This window comes from Lygodium microphyllum, chromosome 29 (assembly GCF_053477565.2).
Source record: "Lygodium microphyllum isolate KBCC chromosome 29, Lygodium_microphyllum_v1.1.10, whole genome shotgun sequence".
Taxonomy (NCBI): Eukaryota; Viridiplantae; Streptophyta; class Polypodiopsida; order Schizaeales; family Lygodiaceae; genus Lygodium; species Lygodium microphyllum.
In genome coordinates, this window is record NC_141163.1 from 120069109 (window position 1) to 120086237 (window position 17129).

Consider the following 17129-nt stretch of genomic DNA (forward strand, 5'->3'; position numbering starts at 1 on the left):
CAAGAAAGTTGTTTGCATCTTCAATTTCTATATGTACAAATACCACAATAGTGTAAGATGTCAATAGATAAATATCCAATAATATTTATATATGATGCATAATATACTCTAATTAAACCACAATGGATATCTTAGAATTATCTTCTATACCTCAGGGTTTTCATCTTCTTCAAGAAGACTATCATCATAAAGATTTGTTGAACTTTTTGGTTTCTCCTCTAATGGAAACTTTAGTTGCTCTTCATACCCCATGTCATCAATACAAAGTCTCTGCTCAATTTATAAGAACTCTTCCTTTGTTGGTAGCCCCCCCTTTTCATATTCCATGATCTGATTAATACATGAATGCAAGGCTACAAAGCTGTCTTGAAAATTCTCTCCCTCAACATCAAGACTTGCTATCAATTCCTACTCAAAACCTATAAAATTATTATCATTTTGACCCCATGCTACAAGGATTGCCAAGCGAGTAATCTTCTCTGAGATCAAAAAGGTGTTGAATATCATTTAGCAATACATATCTCTTTTTTGTTGATGAGGTAACTAGGAAATGTTGGGACACATTCAAGAGGACATGTTTCAATATTTGCACTCAACTCTTATCTCCTTTTCTTCCACTTTTATAATGTTCTCACTTTTAAACAAAGCAACATCAAATCCTTGCACTAATTAGTTCTCAATATCTCCCTGAAACATTTCCACTTTTTCTTTAACCTCTTTATCTTTGCTTGCAATATCCTCTATCTTCTCTTGTATTGTATCTAAATAACAACTATCAATATACTGAAGATATACAAGAAATCCAACATCCTTCTGTATAAGAAGACATTGATGCTGATTCCGATGAAAAGGGAAATATGCTTCCCACTTCTTGAATTCATCATCAATAAGGCTAAACTTTGTTGCAAAGTTGTTCTACCAACATTGGTAGCTTCCACTACATCACTATAATGGACAAATCCCTCAATCTCTGGGCCTTACACATGTCTATCATAAAACTCTCTATAATCCTTCAGTTTGTCTTCAAGATCCTTCAAGAGCTCTTGCAAATCAAATGAAACATTAAGCATATCTTTGATGTAAACGTATATGCATGAATTTCTAGTTGCATGGAGCAAACCAAAGAGCTTCTCATCACATGTATCCTCCAAATCCTTTTCCTCCATTCCCTCTAGAGAAATCTTCCTTTCAGTCATCTTGATTACTCACAGAACCAAATCCTAAAAAACAACAAGTTTTAGGGATACAATATACCAATCCACATTTACTCACATCCAAAAAATTCGTCTAAGCTAATGCACATAGAATATCAAAACCACATCATTTTACATATGTACAAGATCAAAGCGAGATTGCTAGAAAATTTCTGTCAAACCCTTCATGTCATTTTTGGCTTTTTTATATTTTTTGAGAAACTCACTCCTGGCTTTTTGATATATGGATTTAGACATGCAAGATGTATGACATGCTCATTAAGGAAACTTGAGCAAGGCTTCAATGTTCCCTTCCTCCTCATAGACCAACAAACACAGAACAATGGGCTACAATGACATTTTACTTCATTCATCTTGCATGTCTAAATCCATATATCATAGTCCACATTTGCAAATGCTTGCATAACATATCATATATGTTGAATTGGATGAAACAAAACAACAATGCCTTATGAAACACGAATTGACTCTTTGGGCAATAGAGTAAGCATGAAATTTCATGTTTCATCGAGCAGATATTATTCTAAACGGAAGACTTATGGAATGCGACAACGAGGGTCCGAAACCCCTCGCATCTTGATAATATCACATTTTATACAGCAAAAATCAATCACTTCATAGGAAAAATAATAGATTTAATCATCTTAATGCCTCGAAAAATAGCTCATTCAACTATTTTTCAAAGATTGCAAAAAAAAAAGTGATAAATAAAAGTTTGTTACTTGAGAATTGTATGGCTTCTTGAGAATAAAGGGGTTTTGTTAGGAATACGTGTACTTTCAGCTTGCAATGCACAAAGGATATGATTGTGGAAGAGAAAACAAAATGCATGGAAGAAAATTTTGCATAAACACAAGCCTGAGTTTGTGTGTGTGTGTGTGTGTGTGTGTGTGTGTGTGTGTGTGTGTGTGTGTGTGTGTGTGTGTGTGTGTGTGTGTGTGTGTGTGTGTGTGTGTGTGTGTGTGTGTGTGTGTGTGTGTGTGTGTGTGTGTGTGTGTGTGTGTGTGTGTGTGTGTGTGTGTGTGTGTGTGTGTGTGTGTGAACGATCACCATGGGTTTGCTCAAAAAAGTAACACGCACTCATTCAAAAGAGTTGTAATTAAAGTGAAAAAGAAGAGGCTAAAATTTCTCTTTTACATCTAAAAATTGGTGCCATAAAAGTGCCATCATGTCCAAAAATGTCAATGACACATGGCACAAGTTCCAAGGTAACAATAGTCTACTTGTTGCATGTGTCAAGTAAATTGCGCATTTCAGTCACATGTGTAAACAAAGGTCCCTTTAAAACCAATTTTTGAACCATAAAAGTGTTCTTTTGAAGACAAAGCTCTTTCCCTGCTTTGGAACACCAGCATAAGGTGACTTCATCACAACTCAAAATTCTTCAGCACCCACTACACAAGGTAAGATTTCATCACCCAGCATACAACTCGGTAGAGTCTCAAAAATCTAATTTTTTTAAAAAATCTTAGTTACCTCAATAGCAATGTCATTTCCAAAAAAAGTTTTGAACCATAATAGGGACCAACAAGAGAAAATGATGTACTTGTAATGCAAATGAATAGATATGAAGAAGTGATTTCTGAATTTGAGAAACTACAATATGAAGAAGGGGAAAACTGCTTTAAACATGGAAAGGGTTTTTTGGATTAAAAAGGAGAACATCACCAAGTACGATCTAATATTTGAACTTCAATTATGTGTTTTGTGATACATATGAAAATTTTTCGTTCTAAAGAAGAGAACATGTAGGTAAGGCCCCAACCAACGTGAAGCCATCAAAAGAGAATAAGAAAATGCAAAAATGGCAACTACTTGAGACGCATCAATAAGTGGACTAGATGTGTGACAACCACACTACTCCCAATCTATTTACAACAAATGTATTTTTTGTTTGGGGATACATGTGTCTATGTTGTCTAAATAAATATCTTTGATATCATTTGTGATAATGTGATTTAGGGGTGGCTGTCTTTGGCATGTCTCCAAGGGCAATACTCCATCATCTTTGAATTGTAATCATCGTCTTTGAAATGTAATCGAGAACTTGTTGCAATTTGATTTCTTTTGTGGACACAAAGATGTTTTGTAGCCTCTACCATGACGATTGGTTTCTTTATACCATTATCATCACAATTAATCAAGGACAAACAAATTGATATTTTCAAGAAAAGTTCACTCTTCAATCTAGGCCTTTTCACTTGTAACAATGTCATCTTGATGTTGGTCATGAATCATTCATCATATTGCAATATTGGAGGCTGCAAATCCCTCAACTTAGGATGTTGCAAGAGATCCTTAAAAATGTGTTTCTAAGTCTTTATATTGATGCCTTGTGCTTGTCACGACTATACATATTCTCTTCTTCCTCGTGTCATCAACATAATATGGTTGATTAATCCCATTCTTGTTTCTTTGGCAATGCTTCTATTGCCTTACAACCCAATAATTTTGTATGGCTCCCATATCTTCTTTGTTGTTGCCACTTGAACCACTTACTTCTACATCTACTGGAAGATTCTTGACCATGTATTGTGTCATCACAGTGAGCTTCACCTTCAAGATAATAGCATGGGTGAAGATGTGAGAGGTGTTGAACATCCATTGTGTGTTGGGATTGAACACCTACAACACGTGCATAAAAGATTCCATATATATATATATATATATATATATATATATATATATATATATATATAAGAGAGAGAGAGAGAGAGGACGATGCCACAGACAAAATAATACCGCACAGTGCAAGAGAGAGACAAAGAGAGGCAATGAGAACAATGCCATAGACATGGTGAGAGAGAGAGAGAGAGAGAGAGAGAGAGAGAGAGAGAGAGAGAGAGAGAGAGAGAGAGACTTCGCTTCCAATTATGGTATCTATAGTGAGAGGAGTGGTGGCAATTCAATCCATTGGGAAGTAAACACAAGAAACAAAACATGGATATTTAATGTTCCATTTTTAAAAGTTGTTTCATCTTTTGCAGTCTTGAAACTCACCTCCATAAACCACTTGCAAAGTGGTGTCAATGACACCACTTTTTGATACCACCTAACCATGCTTTCATCCTTCTCTATAGGCATTCAATTTGGCATCCATGGGTTGAAGCTACAGCTAGGCTAAGCTATTCCAATAGTAATAAGGAAACATGTTATAATCTAACCCCTCATTGATAAGTGCATCAGCCAAGACTGACTTAGCTGTTGTAAAGTGAATATGAAGGTAAGAGACAAGAACCAACGGTTCATCTTCCATTCCTCAACTACTAATGATGACTACTCAAACATTTATGATAGAGCTAGTTGGGTTCATCATTGGAAGGGCAATGAAGGAACGGGTTGCTATTGTTGCTCAAACTATTCATAGAAAGTGTATTCTATAAGCAACACTGGACTTTCATTATTTTCTATGGGTAGTTCATCGAAAGAGCGTCCCAATGAATAATACATTTTTACTCTATTGCCATTAAAATGCCCAATGGGGTGACCATCTAGTGTCTCTAACTTAACATTCTGTCTTGCTAATTGCACAAACCTGAAAGGGTCTAATGCCTCAGAGTTTTAGCTTTTTCTTGTGGCCTTTAATCAATAGAGTATTACAAGAAACCCTTGTTGAAGGAACTTTGATGGACATGTTTGTCAAACCATTAGGCTTTCTCAGCAAGCAGGGTGTGAGTGGCTAGATGTGTTTCAAGTAAGTACTCAAGCTCTTTCAGGTGATGTTACCAACTCCAATGAATATCCAACATTCTTGGTCAGTAATGGGCAAGCTATGAACTAAAAACTCTACAGGCATGATAATGTCTGTATTATATGTATGTCAAAATGGAGTTTGTCCCATGGCATTCTTATATGCTATTTAATAGGCCCATAGTGTTGCCATAGGCTTATGATCCTCATTTGAATGTGATACTAATTGTCAATACATTGATGGGAACCTTGTTCCTGGCTTCTACCTGGCCATTTGCTTGTGAATAGTAAGGACTAGACTTCCTATGGATGACCAAGAACGTTGATAGTAGGTGCTCAATGACTTGATTGAGGAAGTGCATCCCTTGGTTAACTAATGGTTTCAATGGGGCAATTAAATTGTGAGATAACTTGGTTCTAGAGAAACTAGACCATGGTTCGTGCATCATCATGCATCATTTTTAAGGTTTGCCTTGGCCTTAATCCATTTAGTCATGTAGTCGATGGGTACGATGATCTATCAAGCATACAAATATTGTGTGTTTCGACTGATGGGTCCCATGAAGCCTATACCCCATTTCTCAAAGGGTTGGTGGGTGATTACTAGTGTATGCACAAAAGGTCTTAGTGCTAACTCCAATGCACTAATGCACCAATATTTGTGTGTGCTAGATGTGTTGTGATGCCAAGTGTACTAGTGCAGACATACACTCGGGTGCTATGATGGATACTATGGTGTGTTAGGTGCACCTATGATGGGTGTACACTAAGCTTATGTGTGTAGTAGTGATGCACTATTGCACTAGGGTCACTAGTGCACAAGGATGCAATGATATGGATATTAGGTTATGGTTGAATGCACGGTGCTTTATGAATGCAAGAGAGTAGGGTAGGTGTTAGGTTACATGTAATGGTGGTTATGCTAGCTAGGTGCAAGGTATGTGCACTATGGAGTGCACATGGGACAAAAGGTGCATTGGTGTACATATGCACTTATGCATTGTGGTGCAAGGTGTGTACACTAGTACACTTGTGTGCTAGTGGCTCTATGGTGTAAAAAGATCCCCGATGCTTATGTACACATTATGGGGCTCGTCATAATGAGTGTACTAATGTCTCAAGTGGGCACTCAGTTGCAATGTAATGGTGCAATGTGCTTGGTGCACTATTCTGTTCAAGTGCACATGCTACTTTTCTGAAGAATCCTAAGTGTTGGTGCAAAGATGGGGCTTGTGTGTAGTGAGTGCACTAGTGTAGGATGTGGGTGGTGTAGTATCCTAGTAAGAGGGGATCCCTTGTCCCTGAGTGCATGTGTGTATGCTTGTTGCATTAGTGCATGTGTGGTTGGCACAAGATTCCTATAAGGAGGGTTATGCCCTACAATTGGATGACATTGGCCGGGGGGATGATGCAACAAGTTAGTGTGAAGTCGATGTGTAGTGCATGTGCATGCTAGTGTGCACAATGTTCTATGTAAAGTGCTTGTGGGTGTGTGCTTTTGGTGCACCAATGAACACATGTGCACTCGTGTGGCACTAGAGTGGCAAGGTAATTGTTCTAGGGTGAAGTACACACAAATGTGAGCTATGACAATGTGCTAGTGGGTGGTTCCTCGATGTATTATATGAGTGCCCTAGATGATGTGGATAGGGGATGTGCACCTCATCACCCTGTGAACTCCCTCCTTTCCAACTAGAAGAGAGTCTAGGAGCTTGAGGTAAAGAGACTTCTTGCAAGAAGTTGTGGTGCAGCTATGTGCATCACAATGCTATGTACAGGCTGTGTTAGATGCACTAGTGCATGTTTGCACTTGTGCACTATAGTGCAAGATGTGTCCTAGTGCATATGTGCTCCAAGGTGCCTATGGTGTAAAGTGAGTCTCAAATGCACAAGGGTGTAGGGATGCAATGTGTTCTAGTGTACTAGGGTATTGTAAAATGACTTACCAATTTCATGATATCAAGTGTACTACGAAGAAAGGTTTTTAGCACAAGTGTTCATAAGTTTGTGTGGGTTTAAGTGTGTTGGACATAAAAGAGTGCATGTGTGTGCACATGTTCAACCAACAAGCATACTCTCAAGCACAACCTTCCTCTCCCTTTGATCCCCCCCTTGCCAATAGGGTAGACACAAGGTAGCAAAGACAAATTAGGGAGCTTGGTGTGCACTATCAAGCTTAAGTATTATGCACTATGCAATCTTGATGTGGTATAAATGCAAGTGTGTGTCCATAATGCAAGGGTATGTGCAAGGTGGATGTGCATAGAGCTAGCTAGCAAGGGTGTGGTGTGTGCATGATGCATAGTGTGCAAGTGCCCTATGGGGTGCTAGATGAAGGACAAAGTGCAACAGTGTGCATGTGCACCAACGTGTAGCAAGGGTGTAACATACACCTTGTTCCTTCCTTGCTACATATTCCAATCCTCCCTTCGTAATACAATGGATGTATAAGTGCACAATTGTGATGATGATGATGAGACAGCCTTGTCGTTGTGTGCGGTGGTCACAATGATGCTCTTGTGCACACTAGGTGGCATGCAATCTAGATAGTGCAAATGATGTTGCTACTAATGAGCAAGGGAAGATAGCAAGAGTTGATTGGGGAAAAGGAAGATGATCTCCAAAAAAGATAGAAACTCTCTTCATCTTCTTACCCTTTACAATTTTTGTTTTATCAAGCTTGATAACAAAATGGCAACCCCATTTGCTATTATATGCTCTAGCCTATAAAGCCTGATCATTGCTCTCTACAAAGTCCTCAAGTCAAAAAATATGTTGTTACAATTGTCATATTTTAGCACTCTCTTCTTTCCAAGATAGTTATCTATTATGTGAAAGGGCTCACCAAGTACTTCCAAGACTCTTTGATTGATGTTGTGTCTTATTTGTTAAACTAATGATGGCTTTGGAAGTAGAGATCCATTTACCCTTCTCTTCTTCAATGTCTCTTGCATGACTTTGAAGAGCTGAATGTAGCTTTGTCTACTAATCTCCACTTTTTCAAGGGTGCTTTGGATGTCCTCTTTCTCTAGGAAAGACCTCTATAGGAACTTTTCAATGCATTGTTCCTTGGTCTTTCTAAATCTCTTCTCGGTTAATATGTTCCTTGTAGCTTTAGAAGGAATGATATTGATGTAGGCTTGTGATGCTTTGTCCATGTTCCTCATTGCTTTGTCTAGATGGAGAATGGCCCTGTCGATCACAAAAAAAATGATAACACATAAATGATTTCATAGAATGAGCACTTGCTTTGAACTTGAAGCTCCCCAAACACAATAGAAGGATACAGTTAATTTAGCATGAGTAGCCAATTGTTACCATATTGTTGTTATTATTCTCCCACAACTTACACTTCTAGGCTTGAGTGACTTGATATTCTTCAAACTTCTATATCTTTCACTCAACCCAAGTATTGTTTCTTTCCTTCTTGATGCACATAGTTGGGTTCCAAGACTCTTTATTTTTTCTTGGCTCTCCTCTGATTGCTTCCTCATTGTATCTATTTCCTAGCATAACCATTGGTCTCCAACTTCAAAATGTTGGAATGGCCTACTAGATTTCGATTATACACTAGAAGGCCTTAACAATCATCTCCAATAAACTTCAAGAAACACAAAGATAATGGAGGGGTTCTTCTTATCCTAGGATCCACAAGATATAACATGCCATCAATCTAAAAATCGATGTTCTTTTTGCCCTATGATCTCATTACTTCCAACACACTCCCTGTGTGACTAAACACCTCATTTCTTTTGTGAACAAGTACATACTCATCATCCATATCAATATGGAGGTGATATGGAGATGTTAATGGTTATCCATGCTTGCAATAGAGTTACTAAGAGAGTTGATCCAAGCTTGCAAATGGAAGTGATTTATAGTCCCCAAGAATGAAAATTTGAAAATGAAGAGGGAATATTTTGAGAGATCCATTGACTCTTGAAGGGAAATTTCTAAGCGGTGGTGAGGCATTGAAGGTGACAAGTGTATGCGACACCTTTGAGTCTCATCATCGATCAATGAATGATAGACAACAAAAAAAATGAAAAAAATCCCCCAAGATTGCAAAAGAAAAAAAATGACATTTTTCTATAAAGAATTTTTTTCCCAATAACATTTTGTATAAATTGCATTGTAGTCACTCTCCTCAATTTCATACAAGGCCAAAAAAGTGACCTCAAATCTCCCCTAATGCACCCCACTGTAACCCTTGGATAGGCACCTTAACTAGTTGTATGATGAAGGAAATTGGTATTACTACACAAGATGAGCTATCTACCATGGATAACATGGTCCAAGCCAAATAACAATTGGTGAGAAAATTTCAGGTGAAGTGGACCACTAAGATGCATGCTCAAGGCATGCCATGGAAGCAATACAAGCAACTACAAAACTTGAGTGGGGTCTTGGAGGTGGTAACTCTATGGGAGCAAGGTGAGCCCAACTAATATGGAGGAGTGCGTGGCCTTGCATTGCAAGAATAGAGCCTAGAAAGTGGGCTTCATATGCTGCGAGTTTGACCTTGGCATCAAGCTTAATGAGCATGCCCTCTTTTGTAGGGACCTTATCTCAAGCAATGGGTGGTGCAATAGGTCGTCTGCAAGGATTGGATCTGCCTAGCTATTATTCTAACCAAAATCTAGGCTACATAAAGTGGGTCATATTCTATTAGGTTCTTTTCCCTTCTAGTTTTTGTGTTTGAGATTATTTGGCTAGCCAATGCCTCCTAGAGGTGGTTGTTTCCCACCTCACACCTCTTTATGATTGCTCACTTGTTGTGCTTGTTGAGGCTAGAGAGCTTTTCATGGTGGTTTGTTGTGATCAAAATCCCCCTATATCCACTTTACCTCAATACCTTAAGTCTATAAGAATATCTTAAGGATGACTCAAAATGTTAGTCCTCCACCATAAATACCCTTGACTTGGCATTGTCTTATAGTCAATTGACCTTAAAGCTCCCCTACCTACTCCACATGGTTGAAAAGCTTGCCTGAGCAAGCTCACGAAAAAAACATGCCCTTCGATGCATTGCATCTAGCTAGGGACAAAATTTGCATCACACACAATGTTATTGGGTTCATTACGTCGAGATAGAGAAACTACATGTTGAAAGCTAGCTAGATGACACATTGCATTGATTACCCAGGAGAGAATTTCTAAAAACATCGTTACTTAAATTGATGGATTTCGTCACAAGTGTGGATTAGAATTTGCACAAACTTATGAATTGTATCATACAAGAACATGACTTGAAAGTGGATGAAATCTAGAGTATGCACCTTTGCTAAGCTATGGGTCTTTCTTCTCATTAAAAAATACTACAACTTGCACGTGTGCTATGTGTGGCTCTCAAAATAATGTTATTGTTAATTGTATGGATGCGGGTATTGACCTAAAATGATTGCATGCCTTGCTCCTTTTGCTTCCACTTCTCTTTGCTTTTGCTACCTTATCCCGCCTTTGATGTCATTCTACCACCTTTTCATTTCACAATTAATAAAGATGAAGCCATAACTCTTCTTTTGAACAATGTTGACAAGGAGGGTAAAGGGTATGAATAATTTTAACCACGTTGAACAATGCTTCCAAGTCTAAATCAAATAAAGTTTCATCCAATACATCTACATCTAGAGAGACCCTATTGTACTCTAAAGGATCGACCACCAAAGCAAAGAACAAGATCAGATGGAGTATTTGTGAAAGAATAGACCGTAAGGATTCTAAACTTGAAACAACTATCTCACGTGTAAAGCAAATCATTTCAATGTTAGAAAGCCATGTAATATGCACCTATTTTTCATTGTTTAAATAGCACAATTATGACCACTTTTTTTTATAGAAACTTGACCACTAGAATAAAGAGAAGCCAACGTGTGATAATTGCAAGAACTTTGGTTGTTGAAAGAATTTTGGGATCATCAAGCCCAATTTGTAAATGATAAATGTAACAAAGTAATATGTATCTCTCATGCTAGAACATCATCAAATCATATTTTCTAGTTGTAGATAGCCCCCACATCTGCAATAATCGCATAGGAGTACCATGGGGCTACAAGCCCATAATGCCAAGGTTTGCATAATTGTAAGAACTTTGGTCATATTAAAAACAAATGTTGGGATCATAAAGCCCACTTTGTAAATGATGTATTTCACGAAGTAGTGGGTACCTCTCCTAGTGGAACATCAAATCATACTTTCTAGTTGTATGTAGCCTCTACATCCTCAACAATACCATAGTGCTACAAACCTATGTGGATACTGAGGGCAAGCCCCAATCCCACATCCTTGTATTGGTACCTAGAAGCTAATAGGCAAATTGCATTAAGAGGGGTATTAATGATCCATTTGAGGGAATGGTTGGAAAATTAGTGCATGTTCCTTTGTCTAAGCGTGTTGACTTTTTTTCCATAAGGAAGTAAGAAAGAAAGTTCATTCAAGAAACTATATATGAGAAGCCACCTATATATGAGAGTCGTTGGCTCATTATACTTCACTCAAATAATACCACCTCTCCTTGGAGTAATTGTGTAAGGTCTCATCAATTTATGGCCTTATCATTTTCTTGTTTCTTTTATCTAATGCTCTATTTAGTTTCCTGTCCACCAACACAATTAATTCATAACTTTAGATCCATGGCTTTTCATATGTCCTACACAATCTCTATGCAAATAACCCCCCATGATGCCATAGGGAGCTACTCGCCATATTGTCAACCACGTATGTATTAATACAATGTTCTCTCAAGGGTCTTCTCTAGTGTCCTCACTCTTATGTGTCGGATAGAACAAGTGATTTGCGACCAAACTATTCCAATGATAGAAACAAATCAATTTTTTCACTCCACTTGGACATGATTTCCCACTATTATAACCAATAAGAATCATACCGATTGTTCATATACACGCATGAATCCATGCAAACCACTTCATGAATGAAGGCATGTTTAGGATACATCATTTCACGATGCCATGCCATTTGGTAAATACTTGCTTTTACATTATGTACACACTTGCCTAAGTGATTACATCATTGCACTTGAAGTGGTGGACTAGAAATAAACACACACTGTAGCCACATTTGCAAGGTCGAAACCCCATCAAACTTATGAAAATCTTGCATGGCCCAAAATAAGATCCCATTAAGTGGAAGCAATCACGTGTTGACAAATCCACGACATCAATACTTTCCATAGGGTTTCCAATTCCTTGATCCAAGTTTGCATACATATCTTTCACCATGCTTGCTTCGGATGAGAGTTGAAATTATCATGTGCACTAGTTCATAGGTATATCCCTTTTCACTTCATACTTGCCTAGAATGGGTGTTGAAATCATCGTATGTACTTTCTTAATACACAATCTCAAAGGGATGTTATAAATCTTAAGAACCACTAATGGTTTTAGCCGATCACCACTGGCATTAGCCATCTATTTTGCTCCATTTTTAGGAAGGTCAAGGCACAAATAGCTTATAGGCAAAGAATAAGCAATTTTTTCTCAATATGCCTCTATACTACTTAATTTGCAAGAACCCATATTTTCAATCTTTAAGGAGAACTCTCATATGCCACCATGTCATTAAAGCTTACTTGAATCTAAGCATGCATGTTGTTGTTCATCTTGGTAAAAATTAGAAATATTGTGAAGCTTTGCATGACATGTTTGAAGATCTCTCTAGAAAACATCTCTTACAACAATGTATCTCTACACTAAGCCAAATTTACTACTAATTGACTTTATTTCTCTATTTCCCATTAATTAAAACCTAGACCATTACTTGACCATCATCGATATCATTATAACCCCATTGCAAACTATGGGATATACTATCAAAGCATTGAAAACCATTGCACTAACTTTACCAATGCTAAAAAGCCTAGTGATTTCCAAACGTTAAAAGCATTGTCAATTTTGACATGCATAAGTTTAAAATTTCAAGACCAAGTAAAGGGAACTCATTTTCAGCCCTTTGTTGCATGAACATGTTTACTCTATTGTATTTGTGAAACATCCCGATGTCTCCCAACATTGATACATAGCGCTCTCTCTCTCTCTCTCTCTCTCTCTCTCTCTCTCTCTCTCTCTCTCTCTCTCTCTCTCTCTCTCTCTCTCTCTCTCTCTCTCTCTCTCTCTCTCTCTCTCTCTCTCTCTCTCTCTCTCTCTCTCTCTCTCTCTCTCTCTCTCTCTCTCAAGTTTGAGCTTCCACATAAAAGCATAAGAACATACACATTCTGTGTGCATGCATGCATGTGCACGTGCATGTGTGCACACAAAAAAATTAGTTTAAAAACAAGTAGAGTGATGAATTAGTAAAGAAATAATTTTGAAAAACAACCAATTTCTAAGAACTAGATAGATAGATGGAGAGAGGGAGAGAGAGAGAGAGAAGAGAGGGTAGGGTAAAGACTACATAGTAGTTTGAATAGCTTGACCCATATACTTGTAGGCCATGCCTAAAAGCTTTTCATATTGTGTAAGACTTCATCTATAGCTTGAAGGCTTAAACTATGCTTTTAGGGCATGCCTACAAGTTATTTGTAAACCCATAAGCTTATCCTATGAATTGAATGATTAAGGCACATGCTTGTAAACCATACTTACAAGCTAGATGCGAGACACTACTTAACCTATGCCTTGAAAAGCTAGACTCGCTATATTTTGCCTATGGATCAAAAGTTAGGTCTTTGATGCTTTGCATGTGTACAAGCTATTTGTGAGCCATAGACTTGGCCTATAGCTTGAAAGCCTACCATACTTACAAGCTAGATGCAAGACACTACTTAACCTATGCCTTGAAAAGCTGGACTCTCACTACCATAGCCCATGTCAAAAGCTATATTTTGCCTATGGATCAATAGTTAAGTCTTTGATGCTTTGCATGTGTACAAGCTATTTGCGAGCCATAGACTTGGCCTATAGCTTGAAAGCCTACCACAAACAAGCTATTTGCAAGGCATAGGCTTGACCTAAAGCTTGAAAGCCTACCGCATACACAAAGCTATTCCTACGAGCTATCTAGAAGTCATAGCATTGTCATATCTTAGAACCTTGAAACTTGGATATTGTCCAAAAGTTGTTTGCTGAGTCTAGAACATCAAGGCTTCATCAAACCACTAATAGGCCATGCAAAAAAAACATTTGCAAGTTGTTCTCCTATGCACGTAGGCGATGCCTGTAAGTTGTGCACATGCTTGAAAGTTGGATAAATAAACCAACCACACAACATATGAGAGCTTGACTTGTACATTTGTAGGCTTGGTTAGCTATTCTTAAGCTATAAGCACACTACCATGATGAATTCTTGTAGGTGCATGTGAGTTTTTCCGTATTCACAAGCTACCATTTGCAAGCCTTAGAGCAAGCATAGTACTTCAAATTTTACCAAACTTATAACCTAATACCACTTTAAATCTTTCCATGCATTTACATAGACTAGCAAGCACACAATACATTAAGACAAGAAGGTTGCAAGTTACGAGCTATAGTGTTGTGCATGTTATAGATGCATACCACTTTTAAGGCTTAATATGCATGTTTATAGTCCCTACAATTTGCAAGATCTAGGCTACGCATACCACTTCCAAGTCTTGGTACATGCTTCTAGAACAAGCATACTACTTGAAACAATAGTGCTTATAGCTCCATATGGCTTCAAAATTTTTTTCCCAAATTTATATAGGAGAGGTATATGCACACACTAGGCCCTACTCAAAGCCCTTCTCACAATCCTAGCAACACCACCCAAACCAACTTGAGCCAAGCACATGGGAGAAATTACTACACCACCAGGTTTGCAACTTGGATGCGCAAAATACAGCTTAGCTTGAACGGATTCTCTAGCCAAAGCACACACTTTGTTAAGCTAGAAGGAAAATTGGCAATAAACAAGGCTTCATCTAATCTAATAGGAAGATTGAAGATGGATCGAAGGAAATGACAAAAGTACAAGAGGTGAAATCAAAACAAGGAGAAAGATAAACGTAACATAAAGATACACTACCTTTACAATTGTTTGTGAAGCAACATTTCAAGATATGATTGCATACAAGGCACATTTAAGCCTCCTTACCAAAAGGTATGAACAAATACAAGAGGAACTAGATGGGTATTACCAAGCATATTGAAGTCATGGAAGCTAGGACCCAAAATAAATCATTACTAGAAAAGTAATGATTTAGTTTGGTAATACAATGGAGTATTACCAAGCAAGGAAGCAATTGAGCAACTTTGGTACTCCAACACATCCATTAAAGTTAAATCATTAAAGCAAACAAAATGTCTCAAGGAACCAAAATGTGCAAAATATATGAACTTGCACCAACAAAACTCAATGCATAACACAAGTGAAATCGCAAAGATGAGGTGACTAGGACGAAAAGCAAGTGGGTTCAAAAAGCCATCACAAGGAGTTCAAGAAGCCTAAGCACTACCATGCTCTAGGGCACCAATTGATGTAATGAAAACACTCCAAAAAGTTGTAACAAGTTCATTTCACACTACTTCCTAAATGTACCCTTCAACTTCCCATCTGTAGCTTTCTTCACAAGCATATATCTATCAATGATTGTCAAATTTGTCAACCATATCAAAATATTTCTCCACTGGCAAAACAGGAAAAAGCTTGGAGAGAAACTCTCATGGCATGCATGGCTCTAGCGAGGCCTATCCAAATAAAATACCATCAACTATACATGAGGTTTGACCAACATGAGTATAAACTTTTGGGTTATTCATTTGGCTCCACAAAGCTTGGTCAATGTTCTTTTGCCCATTATCATGAAATATAGATTGCATCTAATCATCACTCAGTCGAACTCCTCGAATACTTAAGCCAACTTGTTACTTCAGGAACTTCTCCTCCACCATCTTCCAATCAACAAGACATCATCTAAGAGACCAAGAAAAAAATGAGCAAAAAATATTTGACCCAACATTCTCATCAATTTGTCAACTATGCATCCTCTCCACCTGCTTCCTATGGAGAAGACATTTTCTAAGAGATTGCTCCCTGCTTTTTCATCTTTAGTGAGCATATTCTCTACCATCCTACAGTCCTGGGGACACTATCCAAGGGAAATAGTGCATTATGCCAAGCATTACCCAAGGGAAATCATGCAGAATGTCCAAGACGTCCTTAGGCTGTGCTGTCATTAAACATTTGATCAATACCAAATATATATTTCAATTCTGTCCAAAACCAAATGTATATTTCAATTCAGTCCAAACAACAGTTTAGAGAAGAAAATACATGACCCATCATTTCATCTACCCATGACACACACATAGCTCCTGCATTGGGAGGAAAGAATGGATGTCCATCACCTTCATTGCGCCCCCCACCTGATGCTTCTAAATGAAATGTATATAAGTGGTTATTGCATAACCTGCTTCGAACACGTTACTCATGCCCTACTTTTTCTGAATACAAGCAACCAGCACTTCAATAAGTCAGCTCTCGCATTTACACCATTGGAGAAGAATCCTTGGAAGCAAAGAACCCTTGAAATTTGAATTGGCAGCTGTGATTTTCAGCCTCTGTAGCATGTAGAGTGGCTTTCTTTAGGCCTTCGCCCAGGCCTAAGATCTGTATCAGGGAATTCAAGTTGGCAAAAGCACAAAAGACAATGACATCCTGATAAAGATTTTTCACGTGCTTGTTCCAAAACCTTGCCAACCATGTGAAGAAAATCCAATCAAGATTCTTCTCCAGACATTCTATGCAACATCACACACTGAGATCTGATGTTGAAGGTCTGTTACATAGGAGGCTTAGCTGAACTCAGCAGCTGACCAACAATAGCTGTAACCTGAAAAACCCCATCCCCCACCGCACGAAAATAACAATAATAACAATGAGTAAATATATACATAGTAAGTTTTGATAACATAACATACCAGCACTATTAATGCTATGAAAAAACTGAATCTCAATTTATTTCCCTACAATCAAGTGAAATCCTTAAATGCTGCTGACTGCAATTTATTTCCCTACAATGGAAAAGTAAAACCTTTAAATGCTGCTGACTGCATCTTCTTGTGACTTGTCACTAATACCTTCTGTCAGAAGTCATGCTTCACATCCAACAGAACTAATACAAGTATAAGCTACCTACAGTGACAGTTGCTTGCCAGGTATAACGAGAGATGACATCATTATTAAGAAATTCAGAGACATCAATAGTAAGAAATTCACTTACCAATATATGTAAATTCACAAATCATAATC

The 17129-nt window shown here is 37.9% G+C and overlaps 1 protein-coding gene across 2 annotated transcripts in view; it reads right to left on the reverse strand.

The window, feature by feature from the left end:
* Nucleotides 1-16060: 16060 nt before the first annotated feature.
* LOC148011085 (mitochondrial import inner membrane translocase subunit TIM10-like) overlaps nt 16061-17129 on the reverse strand; it is a 52145-nt gene continuing 51076 nt past the window's right edge. For both annotated transcript variants that reach the window (XM_087671697.1, XM_087671695.1), the window contains exon 5: nt 16061-16710. In XM_087671697.1, the coding sequence (XP_087527823.1) occupies nt 16660-16710 (51 nt within the window). In that variant the 3' untranslated portion in view covers nt 16061-16659. The remainder of the gene's footprint in view (nt 16711-17129) is intronic.